At 38.7% G+C, this 27,338-nt stretch overlaps 1 protein-coding gene across 11 annotated transcripts in view; it reads right to left on the bottom strand.

The window, feature by feature from the left end:
- The window catches only part of LOC147374475 (phosphatidylcholine translocator ABCB4-like), a 68,521-nt gene that overhangs the window by 8,401 nt on the left and 32,782 nt on the right, over window positions 1–27,338 (bottom strand). For 7 of the 11 annotated variants that reach the window (XR_015162798.1, XM_086397302.1, XM_086397305.1 and 4 more), the window contains exons 3-8: window positions 19,019–19,152; window positions 8,750–8,863; window positions 6,110–6,220; window positions 5,770–5,895; window positions 2,464–2,667; window positions 1,937–2,107 (exon numbers count right to left, since the gene is read on the bottom strand). Coding sequence is in view for 10 of the 11 variants with exons in the window: in XM_086397302.1 (XP_086253428.1) it covers window positions 1,937–2,107; window positions 2,464–2,667; window positions 5,770–5,895; window positions 6,110–6,220; window positions 8,750–8,863; window positions 19,019–19,048 (756 nt within the window). In the remaining variant the exon portion in view is untranslated. Of the gene's footprint in view, window positions 1–1,936; window positions 2,108–2,463; window positions 2,668–5,769; window positions 5,896–6,109; window positions 6,221–8,749; window positions 8,864–19,018; window positions 22,858–27,338 lie in introns of those variants that run through there. The other 4 variants (XM_086397309.1, XM_086397311.1, XM_086397304.1 and 1 more) reach the window with 3 other exon arrangements.

Genomic DNA, 27,338 nt, shown 5'->3' with positions numbered 1-27,338 from the left:
AAAAACTGAAAAATAAAGTAGGTCAATTCAAAAAAACAAAATTTCAAGAGGCAATTTGGATGGACTGTTAAGTAATTTGCACATTTTATTACTAAACTTTATGAAGTCAAAAATGTTTATGATATTTATGTGTTTGAAATCTATTTACATAGTGTCATCTGACTCCAGTTTTTATACTGTGTTGTTATGACAGATGACATCAGCACTAACCTTGAAAGTGTCCCAAGATAAGGTTCATGCTGCGAAGCTTCAGCTTAGTAAAGACGATAGTGAGAGATTTAGAAACACTGAGCCAGGCCCATGAGTTCAGCAGCCTTGAAATATGTTCCTTATTTATATGCTTAAAGAAACACACAACATCACTCATTATCAGAGAAATGCAAATCAAAACCACTATGAGGTACCATTTCACGCCAGTCAGAATGGCTGCTATCTAAAAGTGTACAAGCAATAAATGCTGGAGAGGATGTGGAGAAAAGGGAACCCTCTTACACTGTTGGTGGGAATGCAAACTAGTACAGCCACTATGGAGAACAGTGTGGAGATTCCTTAAAAAACTGGAAATAGAACTGCCTTATGATCCAGCAATCCCACTGCTGGGCATACACACTGAGGAAACCAGAATTGAAAGAGACACATGTACCCCAATGTTCATCGCAGCACTGTTTATAATAGCCAGGACATGGAAGCAACCTAGATGCCCATCAGCAGATGAATGGATAAGAAAGCTGTGGTACATATACACAATGGAGTATTACTCAGCCATTAAAAAGAATACGTTTGAATCAGTTTTAATGAGGTGGATGAAACTGGAGCCGATTATACAGAGTGAAGTAAGCCAGAAAGAAAAACACCAATACAGTATACTAATGCATATATATGGAATTTAGAAAGATGGTAACGATAACCCTGCAAGACACAGCAAAAGAGACACAGATGTATAGAACAGTCTTTTGGACTCTGTGGGAGAGGGAAGGGGGGATGATTTGGGAGAATGGCATTGAAACATGTATAATATCATATAAGAAACGAATCGTCAGTCCAGGTTCAATGCCAGATACAGGAAGCTCAGGGCTGGTGCACTGGGATGACCCAGAGGGATGGTATGGGGAGGGAGGTGGGAGCGGGGAACATGTGTTCAGGATGGGGAACATGTGTACACCCATGGCAGATGCATGTTGACGTATGGCAAAACCAGTACAATACTGTAAAGTAATTAGCTTCTAATTAAAATAATAAATTTAAATTAAAAAAAAAGAAACACACAAATTGAACTTTATTTCCAGAGAAGGACCCATTCACTTTTATGAACAGATAAAGATGATGTACTGCTACAAAATAAGGCAAGTATTTTGAACTGCTTTTCAGATGGACCACTGGGTAAGTCATCAGAATTTTCTTTGTACATTTTACCGCAAGAACTTTTGATCAAAGTCCTAACCTATATGTAAACAAACAAAACCCCCAAAGCTAAGCAGTTCACTGCACAGGCCTGGACCGGGGGATAACTGCATCTTGGTCCAAGAAAGCAAGCCAGCAAATGGGCTGCCCACCTCTCTCTGCAATGTGCCCTGAAAGAAAGCCCCATGGCACTGACCTGTACACACTGCTGTATTTAAAATGGATAACCAGCCCACTGTATAGCACAGGGAACTCTGCTCAGTGTTATGTGGCAGCCCGGATGGGAGGCGAGTTTGGGGGAGAATGGATGCATGGATATGTAAGTGCTGAGTCGCTCTGCTGCGCACCTGAACCTACCACAACATTGTTAACCGACTGCACTCCACATGGAGTAACACGTTAAAAAAAAAAAGCCCACGGGAGAGCTGCATCTGCTCTCAGGTCCATGTTTTTCAGCCTAGGCTTGCAAAGCACTGGTAAGAATTTCAATACAGTTTCAGTTGGCTGGTCCTTCAGGCGTTGAGGACCCACTGACCTTATCCAGGGCCGCCTGAACCTCGGCTTCACTCTCCGTGTCCAGCGCTGAGGTGGCCTCGTCCAGCAGGAGGATCTTGGGGTTGCGAACCAGGGCCCGGGCGATGGCGATTCTCTGCTTCTGTCCACCGCTCAGCTGGGCTCCTCTCTCTCCAACCAAGGTGTCAAATTTCTACAACAGAAAGTGTGGTAGAGCTCTTGAAATATTTCAAATAGAAAAAGCTATGGAGTCTAGGAATTCATGGAAGACAACAGGGTGCCTCATTTTGACTAGCGTAATGAGTCACAAATCATAATAAATCATTTCACATTCTAAAAAACTAGTAACACAAACTCTGTATAAAATTTCCTATGAGTCATTGTACCAAGCTACACTCCTTGACCCTCCAAATGGATAATTCAAGGGACTTACCTAGCAAAGTTGGACAACCTGGAACCTCAAACATTATTAGCTTATTTAAGCTTTGAAGAAAGAACTCGGTGGCACGAAGTGAAGTTCGAGGGCACTTAAATTAACAGAGGCTTTACCTGTGGTAACCGCATGATAAACTCATAGGCGTTGGCTTCCTTCACAGCTTGCTGTATTTCATCCATGGTGACATTTCCACGGCCGTAACGGATATTTTCAGCAATGGTGGTAGCAAAGAGCACCGGCTCCTGACTCACCACTCCAATTATTTCCCTCAGATACTTTACATTAAATGTCCTAATATCCTGGCCATCGATGATAATCTGAAGAAACAAGATACTTCCATTAAATATTTTAATAAGCCATCTGACGTTGAAAGCATTTGTTACCAAAAAAGCCTTAGCTAATATGTGATTCACGTTGTGCAGCAGAAACCAAGACACCATTGTAAAGGAATTATCCACCAATTAAAAAAAAAATAACAATAAATGCAATGGATCCATACAAACTGAGTGAGCTATTTATTATTTTACCACATGACATGTAAATAAAATGGTGCTAATAAAAGTTTTTCTTTCCTTTTTTTGGCCATGCCACTTGGCTGGTGTGATCCTGGTTCTCAAGCAAGGAATCAAATCCAGGCCCACTGCAGTCAAAGTGCTGAGTGATAACCACTGGACGGCCAGGGAATTCCTGATAATAAAGTTTCTTCATTAGCACTCACATAATATTAAAAGTCAGCACCAGTAATTTATATCTTTATTCCTTTAAAAGACACTTTTAACGGGATTATCAGCTATTTCTGCTTGCTGTGTTTACAAAGATCTTATATTTTAAATGCTTTAATCTTTTTTTTTAAATTTTATTTAATTTTTAAACTTTACATAATTGTATTAGTTTTGCCAAATATCAAAATGAATCCACCACAGGTATACATGTGTTCCCCATTAATCTTTTATTTAAATTATTACCATTCAATTTATACACTGGAATCTATTATTTTAATTGAGATGTTTTCAACATTGGTAAAACCATCTTTTAAATAATCTTTATCAAAACTTTACATATTATTTTTAGAATATAGCTCAATAAAATCTGTTTGCTGACAAGACAAAAAACAAAAAAAAACAACCTTAGCTAATATTTAACATATTTCAGTGGTTAGAAATGGGAATTGGAAATAAAGAGCAATGTGCAAGGCTAAAAATAAAGTCTATTCTCTCTTTTGATTTTATTATCTTATGTATACTGTTTTTCATGGATGGAATATTCTCCATAAATGATTACATATTGAGTTATGTATTTTGGCATAACTATGAATTTTGCTTACCATTATTAAATCTGAATTAAAGTGTCCATTTGCCTACCTAGTCTACATATCACTTTGATGGCATTATGATGTTTTACTCTACATAATATATCAATACCATAATGTACTTCAGCATTTCCCACCTGCTGAGTATTTGGCTTTGTGCAAACAATGAGGGACAATCATAGTAGAAGGACAGAATTACCAGACTGAAGAGTATGTTTTATTTTTTCTTCTCCAGTAATAATTGCTTAACTCATACAATGACTGGCACATGTTGGGTATTTATTATTTGCTGAATAAAGGTTGAACAAACTCTCTAAAAAGATTTTTAATAATTCACAGTGGGAGCAGGAATATATAAATATATATTTGCTTTACTGTAATTTACTGGCTTTTATCATATTAATCTGTCTTTTCTAATTAATAAGTGTATGATGTAGCTTATATGTAATTCATACATAAGTGAAATTGAGCATTTCTTGACTTTTTACAAATCTACATTTATTCTCAAAAGATATGCATGTTCATAGCCTCTGATAGATTCATATTAATTTATAAAATAGTAATATAATAGTTTTACCATGTATCATAAATTTTTCATTCCAATTTCTTTCTTTCTTAAACTATAGCTTTACTGATTTTTATTGAAGAGAGGTTTAAGGGAAAATTAAATCAATCAGCTGTATCACTGGGCATTTTTTCCATTATTTCAGCAGTAAGCAAACTTAAATTACAATGTGAACAGTGAATACCTCTGAGTTCAGAATTTCTGAAGACTTTTTTTTCCTGCTGACATGTATTTTCTTTTAAAAATGCATTACTCCAATAGTAATTTTTTTAATGTTTTCAAATGCTTATCCTCAATGTAAGTATTTACTAGGTTCTTTTTGAAAAATGAAGAAAACTGTTTATACTTCAACCAACCTAGAGTTTGCTTTAGGAAATGAGAAGGGGTCCATGTTCCTACTTGGTGTATCAGATTTTTCAAAGAAATTTTGTTAATTTTATTAAAGAAAGTAAATAATTCGCGTATCGTAGAATCTCTGTTCTGTATTAATGCCTTATTGTTTTTGTTTTTTTGTGTAACTTGTAAACTTCTGTTTTCATAATTATAGTACATTTCAATGTCAGGTAAACTCAATGTTCGCAAGTCAGTACAACTGAGCAAATTTGAATATTTACTGTGGGCCCCTACTGTATTAATGTTAAATTTACTGATTTTGATAATTGTTTTGTGATGAAGTAAAAGCATGTTGTCTTCTCAGAAAATACATTCTGCTTTGCTATACGCCTGAAACGAACACACATTGTAAAACAACCTATAATCCAATAACATTATTTAAAAAAAGAAATTATATTCTAATGTACGTAACGATCAAAGGGCATAACATCTTTAACTTATTCTCAAAGGTTCAGGAAAAAACTGGTATGTATGTTTGTGTTGGTCTTATACATACACACAAACATGCAGTAAGAAAGAGATGGTAATAGGCAAGTAGGTCAAAATAAAAACAATGAATAAATCTGGGTGAAGAGTATATGTGAGTTCCTTACTTGCAACTTTTCGGTAAGTTTCAATTTATAATAAAAATTTTAAAAGATCAAAAAACTATACCCTAGGCCGTTACTGTTTCTCACGTCCCCAGTTTCATGGAGACTGTTCCACTTTCCCCTTCAGATATTCCAACACTGAAGAAAACTCAACTGTCTTTGATGAATTTAATTACTGCCCTAAGATTCCTTGTGACCCCGAACACAAGCTTATTGACAATTACTAATGTGGAACATTTTTAACCAAACTAAGTCAGTCATTGAAAATAATCCTCTCAGTGGTTTGGATGACTATTTTCTGGTGACATAGTAGACTATGAAAAGCTTAGTTGGAACAGAGGAGAGCACTGTCTAGCTTCTTTGAGTTTTATCATCTTGACTACTTTTGTCAAAATATCCCAAGGGTTTGAAGGTCTTATCCAGATGCATTGCAATTCCATAGCCTTTTTCTTTTTTTAACCAAAATTGGATTCACATGCAAATATGTTACCGGATAAAAAATTTCTAAGGGCTATTTGATACCCAGCTTCCCATTTTGAAGAGCGGGGTTCTTCCCACTTACACTCCCCACATCAGGGTCATACAGCCTCTGCACCAGCTGGACTACTGTGCTCTTCCCACAGCCGCTGTTCCCAACCACGGCCACCGTCTGCCCGCTCTCTACCTTCAGGTTGAGGCCCTTCAAGATCTTTAAGGGAAGAGAGAAAAAGAGTGCACTTCACATCAAAAGCCTGAAAGAGAAGTAATCTGACTCAATTTTAAATTTGGAAAAATAGTATTAAATAAGGGACTATAATCCCCAAAGGAAAAGGCACATACATATCAAAATAATAGAGACTGTGGATTCCTGAAGATGATTAACAATCTAAATTAGGAATCCCTATAAATATAACTTATAATACCTGGACATCAGGCTGAACAGGATAAGAGAAATGAACATCTCTGAACTCCAAATTCCCTTTGATGTTGTCTGGTTTGTGTCCTCTCTCTGAAAAACTGTCAATTTTAGGATCCTAAACAAAACAAAATTCAATGGCTATTCCATCATAGGACAAACAACTGCATTTTTAAGGAATAGGCCTCAGCAATGCCAAAAACAGGACCCAGAAAAGCATAATTCCCTTCACATGAGTCAGAACCCAAGTTGAAGACTGTGTGTGTGTGTGTGTGTCTGTATGTTTATGTTTATGTGTTTAAGGAAGTATTCCTTCTCTGAAAATAGGTTTTTCTTAAAAAGTACATAAGGGACATATTCTTTTCATTTCATATGATATTTCACTTTAAGTTTCTGGCATATCCTCATAAATTTTCAAAATGTACATTCCTACAACTGTAATTACAAAATATACTATAATTGATATATCCAGGTTTTTCCAGTAGTCATGTATGGATGTGAGAGTTGGACTGTAAAGAAAGCTGAGCACCGAAGAATTGATGCTTTTGAACCGTGGTGTTGGAGAGACTCTTAAGAGTCCCTTGGACTGCAAGGAGATTCAACCAGTCCATTCTAAAGGAGATCAGCCCTGGGTGTTCTTTGGAGGGAATGATGCTAAAGCTGAAACTCCAGTACTTTGGCCACCTCATGCGAAGAGTTGACTCATTGGAAAAGACCCTGATGCTGGGAGGGATTGGGAGCAGGAAGAGAAGGGGATGACAGAGGATGAGATGGTTGGATGGCATCACCGACTCGATGGATGTGAGTTTGAGTGAACTCTGGGAGTTGGTGATGGACAGGGAGGCCTGGCGTGCTGCGATTAATGGGGTCGCAAAGAGTCGGACACGACTGAGCGACTTAACTGAACTGAACTGAACTGATATATCCAGGTATTTCAGCATTTAGTGAAAATTAGCTTATTCCTAAACAATAAGTGTGACGGACTGGATTGAGAAGATTGAAAAATTGGTCAGGGACAACTTAGTTTGGAATGATGTAAATTTTCAATACATGCAGAAGCTGACCAATTTTCTCATGACTTAGATTAATGAAACAGCAATTGCTTGGACACACAATTACATTTCAGTTAGCTAGTTAGCATTTTCTTTGTGTAAATGCAGAGACCACCTTTAATGTGTCAAAATGATTTTCTTTATTTCACTTCAGTCAGGATAACTTATGCAATACAATTGATTCAAAATTATATGATATACAAAGTGATTTTTTTTTTTGAGGGAGAGGGCTGCTGCTAAGTCACTTGGGTCATGTCCGACTCTGTGTGACCCCATAGACAGCAGCCCACCAGGCTCTGCCATCCCTGGGATTCTCCAGGCAAGAACACTGGAGTGGGTTGCCATTTCCTTCTCCAATGCATGAAAGTGAAAAGTGAAAGTGAAGTCGCTCAGTCGTGTCTGACTCTTAGCGACCCCATGGACTGCAGCCAACCAGGCTCCTCCATCCATGGGATTTTCCAGGCAAGAGTACTGGAGTGGGGTGCCATTGCCTTCTCCAGAGGGAGAGGGCAACCCACAGCAAAACATACTATCAATTTTGTTCCCACCAATCATTTTTCCATCCACTCATCCTGTCTACAAAGCATAATGTTCTCAGTCTGGCTACAAAATCAAAGAGAAAAGGAGAAAAACTAGGAAGACAAACATCTTTGCTTTGAACTCTACTAATAACACACTAGTTCAGATGCACTTTCCCAAATGAGATCAGTGCTGTTTGATTAAAGATAAGCATTCAGAAATATTTTTTCTTTAAAATACAGTTTATTGGAGACAGAATTCTTTAAAAAAAAAAAAAAACAACCTGTTCTCCTTTATAAAAGTTCTTAGCACATTCTGCCTTTTATTCCCCAATTGGCTAACTCAAAACTTAAAATTTATTAAACCCTAACTTAAGGCAGGAGAAGGCAATGGCACCCTACTCCAGTATTCTTGCCTGGAAAATCCCATGGGCAGAGGAGCCTGGTAGGCTGCAGTCCATGAGGTTGCAAAGAGTCGGACACGATTGAGCGACTTCACTTTCACTTTTCACTTTCATGCATTGGAGGAGGAAATGGCAACCCACTCCAGTGTTCTTGCCTGGAGAATCCCAGGGATGGCAGAGCCTGGTGGGCTGCTGTCTATGGGGTCACGCAGAGTTGGACATGACTGAAGCTACTTAGCAGCAGCAGCAACTTAAGGCAGGCACAGTAATAAGCACTCCTAACCTCATTTATTCCTCACTTGAAATCCCATTTCTATTCTTTATTATTATTTTGGTTTTGATTCTTTAATTTGGAACCAGTATGAATGTTACAAATAGTCAAGTCTAGGCTTAACCAAAAAAAGTTTCCTCATCATTTAGAGCTGGTTTTGATTACTGATCTTGGGATCCTGTGAGTTCTCAGACTCAGAATATAATGCAAATTATTAACCTTGAAAAAGAGGTATTTTTTTTCAAACTTTCACAAATATTCAAAAGAGGCATTTGGTTTTATTCATTAATAAGCAGAAATTTTTCATGTCACTTAATTTTTACAGGACATTTAACATAAAGCCAGATCTAATTATCCAGGCCTTAAAAAAATTTTCAGCATTAAAAATAATAAATGACTCACACTATCAATAATAGCAAAGATCGCATTTGCTGCTCCTCTCGCATTGGCAAAAGCATCGATACATGGAGCAGCCTGTCCAATGCTGAAGGCGCCGATCAGGATTGAGAAAAAGACCTGAGCAAAAGAACACAAGGGAAAGTCACATGTCCCATTCCAGTGTCCACTGTCATCTCACACACATGTGTTTGGAATACAGGCCACCAAAGCGTCAAGATTAGGTCTATCCCTTGAAAATTTTTTTCAGCACAAGAGCAAAATTTACAAGGTAACTACAGAATTTTGTTGCACAAATGAGTTTCTTTAACCTCAAAAATATTTTTTCATCTATCTTGTCAAACTACTGGTTGTTCTTCTCCTGGGCTTAGACAAAATGACAATGATTTTTCAAAGATGTTGCCTTGATTCTGAAGCCATTGCCACCAGAGGAAAATATTTTCCGTCAGTATTATTCAGTACTAAATTACTTTCTCTAACTATGCATGGAATTACATAGAATGTTCAAGATGCAACAAAGTAGATTTTGGCCCCATATAACTTTCCTTAAAAAGTGCCATGTTATATATATATACACACATTTTGATAAGATTTTTAACATTAAAAAGTAATAGTTCATGCATTATAAATCACATCTGTGTGCATTAATTAATAATTCCTCTACACAATTAGTCTGTACTATAGCACACAAACTTAACACATTTCCCTTCATCTTTTTTTCACTAGGAAAACAAATTGATACAGAAAAGTCAAGACTGTAGTTTCAGGAATCCAGGTTATTAGCATACATTAACTGAGAAAAACCTAAATGAAGAGAAATGACTCCTTTCTCTCTGGGCATGGTGAAACATCTACTTATAGTTTGGCTTTTTTCAGAAGATGACAAATAACAATAATGCTTAACATACCAGAACTCAAATATCTATCTACTATCTGCAATACAGAGAAGGACCAGCAAGAGCAAAAAAATGTCCCTACCAGAAGCAATGCTAGAAAGTTAACACACTCGAGTTCTTGGTCTTTATGAAGAGGCCATCACTGGGCTCCCTGCATCATGGGAGTCACTCTGCTCCCCTATTTGGGAGAAGTCACTGTCTACACCCAACAAATGGGGAGCCCAGGCCAGAGAGGATGAATGCCAGAGTCATTCTCAATCTCCCTGCTTTGTAAAATTTAGCAAATGAGGAAGTAAAGAGAGGTGGAGTGCTTCTAAGCTGACAAGGAGAGGGGACCAACATGAGAAAAAACAGACTCTGCAGCGATGAAACCTCATCCAGCCAAACAGCCCTCAACACTTCAATGGGGGTCTGAAGGTACCACTCTAGAGAACATTCTGAAATGATAAATTTCCATAATGCCCCTAAGTCATCATCAAGGGGTCAAACTGTTCCATGTCCTCTGTTTAGAAAGACAGGGAAGTGCAGGTTTTAAAACATGGCTAGTTGAATGGTTACGTGTTGTCCTGACCACCACTGACATGGAAAGAAGGTCACAATATGTTGCTAGTTTATAAAAAAAATTTACAAAAAGATATGCCTAATGCAATTTAGGTTTCAAGAGAAAAAAACCCATATACAGAAAATAATCTGTAAGATATACACCAAAAGTTATCATTAAGTGTATATGTATTTTAAAATCATAAGTAATTCTAAGTAATTTCTAATTTTTAAAAGTATTCTAATCTTTTGTATAACTAGTATGTATAATTTTTCTAATCAATAAATGAACTTATTTTCATTTTATAAAGGAAAAAAAACTAAAATCACTTTTCACCTTGTATTTCGATAGCCAATATGATACAAATTTAATGTTCTCTCATACTATGAGAGACATACTATGCCAATTGATATTTGTTCTTTCATAAATTCTTTCCATCTTTCTTTATATGCTCCATATGTTTCTAAATTGGTCTAACCATTTGTGATGCTCTGTGTATTCTAGAAGCCCAGCTCTGCCCACAGGACTGAGCAAAGATATGCCACAGTAAAAAGGTTACAACCATGGTTCATTCTTCAAAAAGGAGGAAAATGAAAGAAGAGGTAGATAGATAAATAATATTTTTAGATTTGTCACAAATATTAGGAAAACAACTTATTGTAATTGCATTTCCAATAGTGTATTCTTTGGCTATATCTAGAGGGGATCCATACCAGAAGGCCAGTGCGTACAATGCATATATTAGCAGGAAGGCAATGCCCATAGAAATGTTTGCTGAAATAGCTTTTTTAATTTCAATCTTTTTGGCATTTTCTAGATGTTTCTGACACCTACCAGAAAATGAAGAGGGAAATATAAAAAGAATCCATAATCTTAGCTATATTCCCCTCCTGGACAGCCAGAGGTTTAAGGGACAAAACCCATCAAACAAGTAACCTGTGGAGATACCCAGCTTCCCAGGAATTGAACCAATGCAGGGTCAGCTTGGACCAGAACCCATCTGAGCCTTTTCTCTACTGGCCTGGACCCATCTCCCTTGGTCCCCACCAGTCCCACCAGTGTTCCCATAGCTGATTCAGGACTGAACTCCCAACCCTGGGAGAACCTCACCATCAACCTTCATGGCCAGCATGACTTAGCAGAGCTGCGTCCCTGGGGAGACAGCTGGCACCCCACGCCCAGCGCTGAATCCCAGGTGGCCCGGCTGCAAGGTGCGGGCAGGGAGGTTTACATCAGCCCCAATGTGACACGGATTCCGGGGAAAAGGATGGACATGCTGTAATTACCTTCGCTTAGATGGCTTGCCTTTTGCAGCTAATGGAGCGGCACTGATTACACTCACATCCTGAGGTGTGTGGGCTATTGTGTGCAGGAAGCAGCAGTGAGAGAGAAAAAGGAAGAAGTTAGAGAACCAGGCACAGGCTGGCTGTCAAGAGGACTTAAGGAATAGGAAAACAGAAAATGAAAAAGAGGGGAGTGGGGAACCTTTGCTTTCAAGGCTGGAGAATTTCCAGAGAATTTCTCTTTCATAGAGTCAGGGGTATCAGGAGTCCTGCAGAATGGCAAAAGAAAATATTTTACATGGAGTCATACTTCAGTTATATTAGGGTATGTTATTATTTAAAGAAAACTGGTTGGAGAGTTGAGTAGCCTTTATTAGGGGGTTTGTTCTGGCCCATACATTTTTGTCTATCAACTCCCCTTAGAACAGAGGCACTCGACCTGGAATCCCTGGTTAAGGAATTTGACCAGGGAAAAACTTACACTTTTAACTTTGCTAACCCCTAACCAAAATTCAGCATTTCCTTCGATTATCAGTGCAGGCAACAAGCCTCTGTAGTGTCAACAGTAACTGTGACTGTGTTGCCAATAGCAATCCCAGATCACTTTTATATCATGTTCTACTTTTTACAGATTTCTGGAAACACATTTTACCCACAGACCTACTTCGAATTACAGTAGGTATTAGACCTATAGTTAGTTGTTGATATTCAATGGGTTAAAAATAGAGGCATGGATTTCAGTTCAGTTCAGTCCCTCAGTTGTGTCCAACTCTTGGTGACCCCATGAACCACAGCATGCCAGGCCTCCCTGTCCATCACCAACATCCAGAGTCCACCCAAACCCATGTCCATCAAGTCAGTGATGCCATCCAACCATCTCATCCTCTGTTGTCCCCTTCTGCCCTCAATCTTTCCCAGGATCAGGGTCTTTTCCAATGAGTCAGCTCTTCACATCAGGTGGCCAAAGGATTGGAGTTTCAGCTTCAGCATTAGTCCTTCCAATGAACACCCAGGACTGATCTCCTTTAGGATGGACTGGTAGGATTTCCTTGCAGTCCAAGGGACTCTCAAGAGTCTTCTCCAACAGCATAGTTAAAAAGCATCAATTCTTCAGCGCTCAGCTTTCTTTCCAGCTTGAACATCTGGAAGTTCACGGTTCACGTATTGCTGAAGCCTGGCTTGGAGAATTTTAAGCAATACTTTACTAGCGTGTGAGATGAGTGCAATTGTGCAGTAGTTTGAGCATTCTTTGGCATTGCCTTTCTTTGGGATTAGAATGAAAACTGACCTTTTCCAGTCCTGTGGTCACTGCTGAGTTTTCCACATTTGCTGGCATTTTGAGTGCAGCACTTCCACAGCATCGTCTTTCAGGATTTGAAATAGCTCAACTGGAATTCCATCACCTCCACTAGCTTTGTTCATAGTGATGTTTGCTAAGGCCCACTTGACTTCTCATTCCAGGATGTCTGGCTCTAGGTGAGTGATCACACCATCGTGATTATCTGGGTCGTGAAGATCTTTTTTGTACAGTTCTTCTGTGTATTCTTGCCACCTTTTCTTAGTATCTTCTGCTTCTGTCAGGTCGCTACCATTTCTGTCCTTTATTGAGCCCATCTTTGCATAAAATGTTCCCTTTGTATCTCTGATTTTCTTGAAGAGATCTCTAGTCTTTCCCATTCTGTCGTTTTCCTCTATTTCTTTGCACTGATCACTGAGTAAGGCTTTCTTACCTCTCCTTGCTATTCTTTGGAACTCTGCATTCAAATGCATTTATCTTTCCTTTTATCCTTTGCTTTTCACTTCCCTTCTTTTCACAGCTATTTGTAAGGCCTCCCCAGACAGCCATTTTGCTGTTTTGCATTTCTTTTTCTTGGGGATGGTCTTTATTACTGTCTCTTGTACAATGTCACGAACCTCCGTCCATAGTTCATCAGGCATTCTGTCTATCAGATCTAGTCCCTTAAATCTATTTCTCACTTCCACTGTATAGTCATAAGGGATTTGATTTAGGTCATACGTGAATGATCTAGTGGTTTTCTCCACTTTCTTCAATTTCAATCTGATTTTAGCAATAAGGAGTTCATGATCTGAGCCACAGTCAGCTCCTGGTCTTGTTTTTGCTGACTGTATAGAGCTTCTCCATCTTTGGCCACAAAGAATACATAGGGTAAGGAACCACAAATTAGGAAAGCCTAACACAGCCTTAAATAAGAATTTTAAAAATAAGAACGCTCTTAAAAACAAACAAACAAAAAATTCACACAAGATATGCAGGAAGAAGGAAGAACTCAACGACAGTACAGAGTTCATACTTTCAGGCCAGAGACTAACTAAAGGGGAAGAAGGCTATCCTGAACTTGAAATCAGCTGGGATACTAAGAAAATCCAATGGAAAGATCTGCAAGATAAACAATAATAGTAACTAAGGATCCAATTTCAGTGGACCTTATGTCAAAGGTCATGTATTAATATTATGCTTACAAGTAATTGGCCCACCTTAGCAGATAGGGAAGATGGACGAGTTCAGAAGCAAGCAAAATAGGTTCCTGTTGATATGAAGTTATTTTTCTCAGAAAGCTAATTCTAGCCTGACAGCTAAATAAGCTGATGTAGAGAAATCCTATGTCCCCAAATTCCTGCATATTATACTTTTTATTTTTGGCTGCACTGGTGGGCCTGCGGGATCTTCGTTCTTTGACCAGGGATCAAACGCATGCCCTCTGCAGTGGAAACAGAGTGGTAAACACTGGACTGTCAGGGAAGATCCCTTGTATACTATAGAAAGAAGAGCTGCAAATACAGCTGCAATGTAAAGATTACAGTCACAATCTTCAATTCAAATATTCCATTTCATTGACAGGTTATGAACAGGCCCTGGAAAATGAGGTCAACTAGTCACAGAGTAAGCAAAGAAAGGGAATGTCTACCTTTTACAGGTCTCAGATTACGGTGACTAAGGTCACATCTCTTGTGGCAGCAAGTTTCTACAATGTGAATCTCAGCTGTTCAGTGATACGAAGACACAGGCAATCCTGATTCAATCAATCAATTTAGAGAATGTCTCTGGGCTGAAACAATCATTGCGCCACAGGGCATCCTGTCTTTGACTATTTAAAATGTTCACATAACCCTAAAAGTGTAATCAGAATGAATCTGGTTTCTTAAATAGAAATCAAAAACGAATACCTTAGTTTTGGTCCCAAGCCTACTGAGTTACACACTGTTTAAAACGTAAGTTTGGTGCTCAGGTTCTGGTACGGTTTCCCAAATATCAAGGCTGGATAAGAGTGTTATACATGCTAGCAGTCACTCCGAACTGCAGTTCAAAGGCTCAGTAAACCTGCCCCCTGAGATATCTGTTTAATCCTTCAATCCTGACACCTGGCAGATGTGATGCACTGAGTAGATTAAGTACTTTGCTCTTTGCACTACAGTGAAGAAAGACAGGTGTAATCTTTGCCTGCAGACTTTTCCAGACTAGTAGTAGATCTTTCTTCCCCTTCAAGTATGAATAAATGGAGGCTTCTCTGGTGGCTCAGATGGTAAAGAGTCTGCCTGCAATGAGGCAGACCTGAGTTCTATCCCAGGGTTGGGAAAATCCCCTGGAAAAGGAAATGGCAACACACTCCAGGATCCTTGCCTGGGGATGGACTCTGTTTGAGGCCTGAGCAAAACAAAGATATAAAAACAGGATTTAGAAGGTGATTGTTCTGTGGTGTTTTGATACTCAATACCAGTTTTTTTACAGAATAAATATTAACCCATCTCTGCTGGGCAGCATCTTGCTGTGTAGGGCCTACTCCCAAGGCTTCTTAAGAGAGCTGGTCAACTGGAGTTTCGGATTCTTTGGTCTTCCCAGGTCAACCTTTTGTATTTTGGTAAATGCTAGTTATATAAATACATTCTCCCCTATATTGAAGGGGTTTAGAATACACTTGTCATGTTAATCTCTCCTGCTTTTAATTTGAAAATAAGAAAATAAAGTTTCTGTATCACTGGGATAACTTCTATTAATATAATCCCTTATGATTATATAGAGGAAGTGACACATAGATTCAAGGGATTAGATCTAATAGACAGTGCCTGAAGAACTATGGATGGAGGTTCCTAGCATTGTACAGGAGGCGGTGACAAAAACCATCTCCAAGAAAAAGAAATGCAACAAGGCAAAATGGTCGTCTGAGGAGGCCTTAAAGAAGAGAAGCTACAGGCAAAGGAGAAAGGGAAAGATACATCCATCTGAATGCAGAGTTCCAAAGAACACCAAGGAGAGATAAGAAAGCCTTATTAAGTGAACATTGCAAAGAAACAGAGGAAAACAACAGAATGGGAAAGACTAGAGATCTCTTCAGGAAAATCAGAGATACCAAGGGAACATTTCATGCAAAGATGGGCACAATAAAGGACAGAAATGGGATGGACCTAGCAGAAGATATTATAGGTGGCAAGAATACACAGAAGAAGAACTATACAAGAAAGATGTTCATGACCCAGATAACCACGATGGTGTGATCACTCACCTAGAGTCAGACATCTTGCAATGTGAAGTCAAGTGGGCCTTAGGAAGTATTGCTACAAACAAAGCTAGGGGAAGTGATGGAATTCCAGCTGAGATATTTCAAACCCTAAAAGATGACGCTGTGAAAGTGCTGTACTCAATACAGAAGCAAATTTGGAAAAGTCAGCAGTGGCTACAGGACTGGAAAAGGTCAGTTTTCATTCCAATCCCAAAGAAGGGCAATGCCAAAGAATGCTCAAGCTACCATACAGTTGCGCTCATTTCACATGTTAGCAAGGTAATGCTCAAATCCTTTAAGCTAGGCTACAACATTACATGAACCGAGAACTTTCAGATGTACACACTGGACTTAGAAAAGGCAGATGAACCAGAGATCAAATTGCCAACATCCACTGAATCACAGAAAAAGCAAGAGAATTTCAGAAAAACATCTGCTTCATTGACTATGCTAAAGGCTTTGACTGTGTGCATCACAACAACTGTGGAAAATTCTGAAAGAGATGGGAATACCAGACCACCTGACCTGCCTCCTGAGAAACCTGTATGCAGGAAGAAGCCACAGCTAGAACCAGACATGGAACAACAGGCTGGCTCCAAATTGGGAAAGGAGTACTTCAAGGCTGTATACTGTACCCTGCTTGTTTAACTTACATGCAGAGTACATTATGTGAAATGCCAGGCTAGATGAATCACAGGCTGGAATCAAGACTGCCAGGGGAAATATCCATAACTTCAGATATGTAGATGACACCACCCTAATGGCAGAAAGCGAAGAGGAACTAAAGAGTCTCTTGATGAAGGTGAAAGAGGAGAGCGAAAAAGCTGGCTTAAAATGCAACATTTTCAAAAAACTAATCTCATGGCATCTGGTCCCATCACTTCATGGCAAATAGATGGGGAAACAATGGAAACAGCGACAGACTTTATTTTCTTGGGCTCCAGAATCACTGTGGACCGTGACTGCAGCCATGAAACTAAAGGCACTTGGTCCTTGAAAGAAAAGCTACGACAAACCTAGGCAGTGTTTTAAAAAGCAGACACATCACCTTGTCGACAAAGGTCTGTATAATTAAAGCTATGGTTTTTTCAACAGTCATGTATGGATGTGAGAGTTCAACCATAAAAAAGGATGAGCGCTTAAGAATTGATGCTTTTGAACCTTGATGCTAGAGAAGTCTCTTAAGAGTCCCTTGGACAGCAAGGAGATCAAACCAGTCACTCCGAAAGGAAATCAAGCCCGAATATTCACTGGAAGGGCTGATGCTGATGCTGAAGCTCCAAAATTTTGGCCATATGATGTGAAGGGCCAGCTCACTGGAAAAGACCCTGATGCTGGGGAAACTGAGGGCAGAAGGAGAAGAGCGCAACAAAGAATGAAATGGGTGGATGGCATCATTGATTCAATGGACATGAGTCTGACAAACTCTGGGAGAGAGTGAAGGACAGGGAAGCTTGGCATGCTATAGTCCATGGGGTCACAAACAGCCGGACATGACTGAGTGACTGAACAAGTCTTTTCACCTTAACCTACAGAAGCCAAGATACAAACTCAGTTAAGATGCAAAAGAGAATTCAAATTGCACATTTTAAAAACCTGTATTCAATCAGACAATTAGAAAGTAAATAAATGAATAAATTTAATAGTTAAAGAAAACGGAGGCCAAAAGACCACTAAGATAACAATTGTGACAAAAATGAAATCTGCTAAAGTAAAAAAGAAACAAAAGAGATTTAAACATCTATGAGAAAAAAATTTTTACAAAAAAACTAGTCACAGTTGACTTAGAAATGAAGACATTTATTGACTTCAATGTATCCCCTATTGGCTCAGACAGTAAAGAGTTTGCCTGCAATACAGGAGACTCGGGTTTGATCCCTAGGTCGGGAAGATCCCTAGAGAAGGGAATGGCAACCCCACTCCAGTATTCCTGCCTGGAAAACCCCATGGACAGAGGAGCCTGGTAGTCCCCAATCCATGGAGTTGCAAAAAGTCAGACATGACTAACACACTAACTTAAAAATATTACACATTCCATTAAACAAGATAAATACATTTTTGTTAATATTAATGTTATCAGAAAAGTCTTTTAAGTCCTAGGAAGCTATCAAGCTTGTGAATACACTCTAAGTTTTCCCAAATTCTCATTTTTACCTGAAAGCTTTAATTTTAACATTGGCAACAAACACTGTCAAGCTGTTCTTCTTGTTGGAACAGACTTACTTCATTCATCTTTATTTAAGGACTGTCTACAAATGCCTAAATCAAAAAAGCTATAGTTTGAATGTTTTTCTTTCAAGTAAAAATACTATTACACAACAAAAGCATCTAGTTCAGCTAACAATTCAAACGGTTGCACGAGCACTTTTCCTCGAGACGACCACCATGTTTCAGTATGCTGCCGAAATGCTTTATGCATGCTCCCCACTGTGTCACTCAAAATACTAAGAAGAAAGGCTTCCAAAGGCTGAGATTTAATTAAATTAATAATGTCTACCATTACAAACATTAAGTGAAAGTGGCTTTTTTTTTTTTAAGACTGAGTGCATGATGGGGAAGAACTCAATGACTAGTAGAATAGTTTGTTGCCACTGTTTTACTTGGTGCCAAGGCAGCAGCAATTTTACCTACCACTGCTTCTGCACCAGTAATGCGATAGCAACCCGGTGCAACAGGCAAATCACATCTGGAATTATGTGAACACAGTCTGACACGTGGACTGCCAGTGCAGGACATGAAGAGCTGCTGAAAATTCACAGACTGGGAAATATTTCACTGTGCTTCTCAAAAAAGAAACTCACAGTGACTAGCTTCATGCCTTCTTGCTACTTATAAGGCAACAGAGAAGATTCAAGAGCACTCTAAAATAACTAGTAAAAAAAAAATTAACTTCTGAATGATGTTAAATATGGTCAAGTGCTTAATTTCAACAAAGAAAGGAAATATTGTATACAGCAAGGAGCTTGAATTCTCTGTTTGGGTCAAATGCTCAGGCGGAGAGCACACGCACACCTTGCACATTCCTACTGAGGTCTTACCTTAGCTCTGGAGGAACTGACATGTTCCATATTCTCAATGCTGCAGGTACAGTTCTGTGAAACTTTCCGGCAAGCCACTCTGATATAGTCCCAGAAGCTACGAGGACTTCCGTAACCAAACCAGGTTACTTGACCTTCAGGAGACAAATTGTAACACAAAAAGAAAACCAGGCTAGTAACTCAAAATGCAAGAACAACAAAATAAAGGGCAGTAGAGTGTGCGATTGTGGAAAGGACACTGATCTTGGGGTCAAAAATCCTTAAGTCTGGTCCCTTTCTAACTTTACCTACTTGTGTGATTTGGGGCAATTTATTTAATGGATCTGGATAGCAGTTTTCTGAACAATACAATCAGAGTGAATGAAGCAAAAAGGGCCTAGACACTAAACACAATTGTCTGCAGGTTAATATCCTATCATTCTAACACAGTCTTCCAGAGAGCACACAGTTAGCTTTCCCTGTGCTTCCAGTTAAGCTTTCATTTAAATCGCACCTTTGCCGTTTATGGAGAAGGCAATGGCACCCTACTCCAGTACTCTTGCCTGGAAAATCCCATGGACGGAGAAGCCTGGTAGGCTGCAGTCCATGGGGTCGCTAAGAGTCAGACACGACTGAGCGACTTCACTTTCACTTTCACCGTTTACTGGCTGTGTGACACCAGGCAAGTTAATTAACCTTTCTGAACACCACTTTTCTTGACTCTAAAAGGGGACTAGTTGGAGTAACCACTTTATGAGTATTCTCTGAATCAAATACAACAATGCCTGAGTAACACATGAGTAATCCTGAGTAATGCCTGAGTAATGCCTGAGTAATGAGTACGAGTAATGAGTATTGAGTAATGCCTGAGTATTCAGGGTATAGTATTCTCTGAATCAAATACAACAATGCCTGAGTAATGCCTGAGTACTCCTGAGCATAGGACTTGGCACATAAAAGTACTGTAAAAAAGATAATAAAAAAGGAAAAAAAATGTTACCTCTTGCATCCTAAACCTTTCTCTTCTTGGAAAAACAGAAAAAAATTTAAAAGGCAACACTTTTTCTCCTCTTCAGAGGGATACTTCGAAGAAACGAAACAACATGTAGCCTGTAAGTATCTATCAACAGCAGGAACCCTACACTGACTAACCATTACCACCCATTCACTACTATTCTACCCAAACCTTTATCCGTCATTCACCTGCTCACTTCTAGTCAACAACCCATGACAAGTCCTTAGGCACTTACCATTCTAATCTTCCAGACCTGGATAACTACGTCTGTGTTCAAGAACAAATGTTCTTTTGTGCGTATTAATATTTCAATGCAGGACTTTGGGTAATAAGTCCATGGGACCAATTTTGTACTCTGAATATGTTTAAATGGGATATGAGAGACGACTTAGTATTTCTTCAGTTTTCTGAAATAATTATTCTTACCTAGGGAAGCTGTTCAATTTTAAGAAAGAGTAGCTTTTATATTTTAAAACCTCTGCTTCTTTATTTTGAAGTAACATTTATTTATCTCAATTTTCTTTTCCCTAGTAACATGTTCTCTCTAAGCAACATCAAGAAGTATAAAAGTGTTCTTGTCCACATGCAGCATTTTAGGAACAATGTCTGAAATATCTGAGTGGTGTCCAACCACAGCAACACCTAAGAATAACTAGGCTTCTTTTAAAAAGTACTCATGTCTGGGCTCCACCCAAACTAAATAATCAGAATCTTTGGGGTTGGGCCTAGGCATTGCTATTGTTAAAAGATCCCTCTGGTATTTCTAATAATATAGTTAATCAACCAAGGGAAAGCTCATATGTCACAATAGGTAATCCCTATTCCTCATGCAGGACATTTCAAAGGCCTCCTTTTTTTGTAAGCCGCATGTGATCTCTACAGCAAGTCACTTCTCCCTACGAGCTGGCCTAACACCCTGAGCTTACACTTACAGTTACCTGCTTACTTGATTGTCTCACACATGAGATGGTAAGGTCACTAAGGCAGAGACTATATCTTATTTGTCTTTAATTCTATCTCCAGCACTTGACACAGTGCTTCTCTCACAGCAGGCATTTAATAAATATTTATTAAAACAAATCGACTGGTTAATCCACAGTAGCCAGATCTTAACTGCAACACATATAAAAATTTGAATCTTAAAAATCTAATTAGGATCTTTTAACAGTAACAACTCAGTGACAATCTGGTATCAAGATGTCTGCATGCTACATTGCAAACATCAAATATTCTGACAAAAATATTTACCTTTATAAAAATACAAAAGCATTGACACATCCCTACTCAAACATCATTATATAACTCAAACGTGTCTTCAGTAATGAAATCTTACTGCCAAAAGTAGAAATCTATAGGAATATTTAGAATCTTCCTTCTTTCTTTCAGTCTCTCCCCATTGCTTCTCTTTGTTCCTTCTCCTCTTTAAAAAAAGTTCCCAGAACAGGATGTTAGCATAGTTTGTTTTTAGGGCAATTTTCATGTTATAAATTTGTTAGCCATTTGGAGAAGAGACAGGATGTCTAATGTTAAGAATATGGGCTTTTGAGTCAAGACCAGAACAGAGCACTTTCTAGACGTGCAATCTTAAGCAAATGACTTTTCATTCTACCAACCTGAGTTTCTTCTATGAACTGATAATAATGGTAGTATCTACATGATAACACTGTTGTGAGGATTAGATAATGTGCAGCAATTACTATATAGCCTAATACAGATGTTAATAACCATTATTACTTTAATTATTATCATACAAACAGTTCAGAGATCCAAGCTCCCCTTGCATTACAAAATAGCAATGAAATGCATAGTGAAGTTTTTCCCATTACTTGCTTAGAATCTAGAAAAATCTTTAAAATTTACTCCCTAATCCAACCTTTTCCCATATCAACCATCCTAAATTGACCTCCCTAAAATCTAGTCTTGGTTAATTTCTTTAGCCTCTATTAATTGAGATCATCCCACAGTTTAAAAATGAGGACTACCAACCACACTTCTCTCAATAAATGGAGTCCCATACACTGGAAGCAATCTTAAAGGGAGAATCACAAGGTTTCTCTGGTAACTTTATTTTAAACATTCTCATAAATTTGATGTGGTTGAGGAAAATAATTTATGAGAAGTTTAAAAGTAGAGCCGTTGAAAAATTTTTAAAATGTAACAAAGTCCCCTATCGATGGGTAGGGATGACTCAGTAATCCCACTACTGGGCATATTTCCAGAGAGAACCATAATTCAAAACAACACACGCACCCCAATGTTCCCTGTAGCACTACTTACAATAGGCAGGACATGGAAGCAACCTAAATGTCCAGCAATAGGGGAATGGACAAAGAAGCTGTGGTACATATATAGAACTGAATATTACCAACCATAAAAAGGAATGAAACTGGATCATCTGTAGAGACATGTATGGACCTAGAGGCTATCATACCGAGTAAGGTAAGTTACAAAGAGAAAAATATCATATATTAATACATATACGTGGAATCTAGAAAAATGGTATAGATGATCTTATTTGCAAAACAGAAACAGAGACACAGACACAGAGAACAAACATATGGAGCCAAGGGGGGAAGAAGTGGGGTGGGATGAAGTGGGAGTTTGGGATTGACATATATACACTACTGGTAATATGTATAAAATAGATAAGTGGTGAAAGCTTAATAAATAGCTCAGGGAACTCTACTCAGTGCTCTGGGGCCAGCTAAATGGGAAGGAAATCCCCAAACGAGGGGATATATGTATACGTACAGCTGATTCTCTCTGCTGCACAGTGGAAACTAACACAGCATTGTGAAGCAACTACACTCCAGTAAAAATTACCTTAAAGAAACAGAGTCCCCTTTTGGAGGAGAGGAAACAAAGATATGGAAAAACTAAATATCTAGGCTTAGGTTATACAGAGAAGGAATGGATGCTAAATCCTTCAGACTCCTGCTGTGTGAATGATACGCTGTCTACAGGACTTTCACCCACAAGACAATGACAAGATTTCCTAAATAAGAAACTAAAGAAACCGAGAAACTAACCAACTAACAGCATGACACGTCACCATGACTTGCAGGGCCTTACGCTGAAGCTGAAGCTCCAATATGCTGGTCACCTGATGCAAAGAGCTGACTCATTAGAAAAGACCCTGATGCTGGGAAAGACTGAAGGCAGGAGAAGAGGATGACAGAGGATGAGACAGTTGGATGGCATCACCAACTCAATGCACATGAGGTTGAGCAAGCTCCGGGAGGTGGTGAAGGACAGGGAAGCCTGGCATGCTGCAGTCCGTGGGGTTGCAAAGAGTTGGACACGACTGAGCGACTGAACAACAAAGTATGCCAGTCACAGCATCTTCACAACACTTCCACCTACTCGAGAAATGAGATGAGAGCATGACTGGCTTGATTCTGCCTGCCTTACTCTTTCATGTGCATTGTTTTCAAAATGAATTTGTTAAATCAAGACCCTGAATTTTTCACATTCAGAATGATGTGCTTTGGTTAGGAGAAGGTGGGGTCTTTGTTAGAAACTCCAAATGAACTCTCATGTAAATTGTCCATGTATCCTAGGATTTTAAGTAAGTAATTTCTGCGTCTATGAAAACGGTTGAGGTTCAGAACAACAGAAGTGTTCAATTGGTTATTTGAATTATTATTACTTGAACATCGCTTGTACTTAAATATAGATTAACTGTTAGCAAAAGATGTACTTGGGGTTATTAGTCTGTAAAACCTATATTCAACAGGAAAATTTAAAAAGTTACAAGCTGACCATGCCTTTAAAAATTGCTGAGGTAATGAACAATCACTCCAAAGATATTCTCATTTCCTTTAAAAATAGCCACAAAAGCAATCACATAGCAAGGAACCGACTAGCCTATATTTTGAAGACATTTTATTCAGGAGAAGAAACATGCTATCACTAACTGAATTCTCTTTTTAATGTTGGCAACAAGTACAGATTTATAAAGTGCTTTCAATTTTATATGTATTTTTAGAAGTTGACTTTTTACCAAAGTAACTTTTCAATACTTATTTCCAACCCATTGATCTGACTCTAATTCATTTCAGGCACAGAAATAAGAGGTGAAAGTTTGCTAGACTAAAAGGTGATCTGCTACTAACCAGCTACATGATGTCTTTCCCACTAAACTGCCTATTTTCAAGCACCTTAAAATGGCCTGTGATCACTAAGGTCTAACATTATTTTAAATTGCTCTTTTATATTACCTCACTTGAATAATGTAGATATTCACGTCATGCAGAGTATTTGTGTTTTGTTCTTACGTTATTTTATGGCCAGATGAGACCTTCTAAAAACTGAAATTTCCTAAGTGGTTCTCTATTTAGTAGTGGATGACGACACGTCATCTTTTGGTAATATATAAATTAATCTGTTAAATGACTTTCTTTCTCCACTCTTTGTATTGTGCTTAGTTATGTGAAGAGCTGACTGAAGTTTTGTTAGTGCCACAATACATCACCTGGATGACAATATCAAAGACTATTACCTTGGACCTGCCATTTATCTAGATGAGCAATAAAAGACAGCGCCATCAAATTTTAAAAAGCCACTCTAATATCACTGCTCCTTGGAAGAAAAGCTATGACAAAACTAGACAGTGTTTTAAAAGGCAGAGACATCACTTTGCCAACAAAGGTCCACATAGTCAAAGGTATGGTTTTTCCAGTAGTCATGTACGGATGTGAGAGCTGGACCATACAGAAGGCTGCATGCTAAAGAATTGATGCTTTTGAACTGTGGTGCTGGAGAAGACTCTTGAGAGTCCCTTGGACAGCAGGACATCAAACCACTCAATCCTAAAGGAAATCAAGCCTGAATATTCATTGGAAGAACTGATGCTGAAGCTGATATTCACTGGCTACCTGATGCGAAGAGTTGACTCATTGGAAAAGACCCTGACACTGGAAAGACTGAAGGCAGGAGGAGAAGGGGACAACAGAAGATGAGATGGTTGGATGGCATCACTGACTCAATGGACATGAGTTTGAGCAAACTTTGGGAGACAGTGAAGGACAGGGAAGCCTGGCGTGCTAGAGTCCATGGGGTCACAACAAGCACGATTGAGCAACTCAACAACAAAATACCACTGCAAAAGTTTCAGACACTTCAAGGAAACTAATTACTTGTGGATTTATATTGTTGCCAATATATTTAGATTGTTTAACTTTGCACTGTCAATTCTATAGTGTGTGTGTGTGTGTGTGTGCAGTTGCTTCAGACGTGTCCGACTCTTTGTGACCCTATGGACCGTAGCCCACCACAGGCTCCTTTGTCCATGGGATTTTCCTGGCAAGAACACTGGAGTGAGTTGCCATTTCCCCTGACTGGGGGGATCTTCCCAACTCAGCAATTGAACCCACGTCTCCTGTGTCTCTTGCACTGCAGGCGGATTCTTTACCACTGAGTTGCCAGGGAAGCAGGAATCTTACATTTCTTCCTGCTAACTTATGAAAATTAGTTTAAATTTTTCTAAAGAGAGAAAATTCCCATTTCTGAAAAAGATCAGAATCTTGTCCTTTTAAAAAAAAGGCACTTTTAGTTGAAGTTCACATTTATTAGACCACCCAGTGCTGAAAGTACAATCGTGACCTTAATTTTCTAGATAAAGTTTCATGTTAATGTTCTAAAAAAAAAAAAAGAATATAAACACTTAAACTAACTTTAATTACACTTCCAGCTGATGTGAATAACTCTGAGTCTAGATGAGATACTCAACTGTACTTACACCGCTAGCTCTATGTTACTTATAAGATGCCTCAAGTAAATCATTCAGCAACTATGAATCACAGTTACCAATCTATAAAATGTAATCATTACCAATCTATAACATGTAATCATTATCCTTTGGTGCTGACAATGTCTTGTTCACTGGTAAGGAACTTATCACAAACTTCTAAACCATACCACAGTTTATACCATAAAACTTAGCCAATTCTTAATCTCCCAAACCAACAAAGAAAATGAAGATAATCAGGTTCACCAGAAATCTGAAAACTGAATTTGACTTATAGGCTTTTTTATCCTAGTAATTTTGCCATCTTTCGAAGCAGAGTACAAAGGTTTTGCGTTCTTCTTCCACCCGCATTTTTAATATAAGGCTTAGAACACTGGTAGACGGAATTAAGAGCATGAAGGCTGACATCCACACAGAGTCACATATCAAAGCACAGGCCTGAAGAAATGGAGTGTAATGTTTTAGCAGTGACTAAGGTTATATACAAGGGACCTAAATTGTTTAAAGTGATTGTGGGGATCAGGTTGAGGAAATGAGAACATACTGTTTCGCTATTTCTACCTGTCTTACTATAAGTGATCTTTAAAAATAACAACTGTGTACTTCTTTTCTAAGTCAAAAATATAATAAAAGGCATTAGCATGAGGCCTAGCAGTGCCTTGTATACAGCAGGAATACAATAAAAAAAAATTTCAAATAAGTGAGTTAAGGCATATATTCTACCTTGAAGAAAGGAAACTAAGGAATATAGTCCCACTAGTGGTTTAAGACCAGCAGTGACTGTTGATAGCACCCATGTATGTTTTACTGAGTAACTTTGGAAAATTCACAGCTTCCCTGAGCCCCAGTTTGCATGTAATTCAAATATTACTACACAGCACTTACAAACTGAGAAAATAACCAGTAAGTCTTATATTGGTGAGTTATTAGTTCAGTTCAGTCACTCAGTCGTGTCCGATTCTTTGCAACCCCATGAATAGCAGCACACCAGGCCTCCCTGTCCATCACCAATTCCCCGAGTCCACCCAAATTCCCGTCCATCGAGTCGGTGATGCAATCCAGCCATCTCATCCTCTGTCATCCCCTTCTTCTTCTGCCCCCAATCCTTCCCAGCATCAGAGTCTTTCCCAATGAGTCAACTCTTTGCATGAGGTGGCCAAAGTATTGGAGTTTCAGCTTTAGCATCAGTCCTCCAAGGAATGCCCAGGGCTGATCTCCTTTAGAATGGACTGGTTGGATCTCCTTGCAGTCCAAGCAACTCTCAAGAGTCTTCTCCAACACCACAGTTCAAAAGCATCAATTCTTCAACGCTCAGCCTTCTTCACAGTCCAACTCTCACATCCATAAATGACCACTGGAAAAACCATAGCCTTGACTAGATGAACCTTTGTTGGCAAGGTAATGTCTCTGCTTTTCAATATGCTATCTAGGTTGGTCATAACTTTCCTTCCAAGGAGTAAGCATATTTTCATTTCATGGCTGCAGTCACTATCTGCAGTGATTTTGGAGCCCAAAAAAATAAAGTCTGACACTGTTTCCACTGTTTCCCCATCTATTTCCCATGAAGTGATGGGACC

This window comes from Bos grunniens, chromosome 4 (genome assembly GCF_055505025.1).
Source record: "Bos grunniens cultivar Pamir isolate PY7600 chromosome 4, Bosgru_T2T1.0, whole genome shotgun sequence".
Lineage (NCBI taxonomy): Eukaryota > Metazoa > Chordata > Mammalia > Artiodactyla > Bovidae > Bos > Bos grunniens.
The sequence above is the reverse complement of the archived record's forward strand: the minus strand, read 5'-3'. Positions and strand labels throughout refer to the sequence as shown.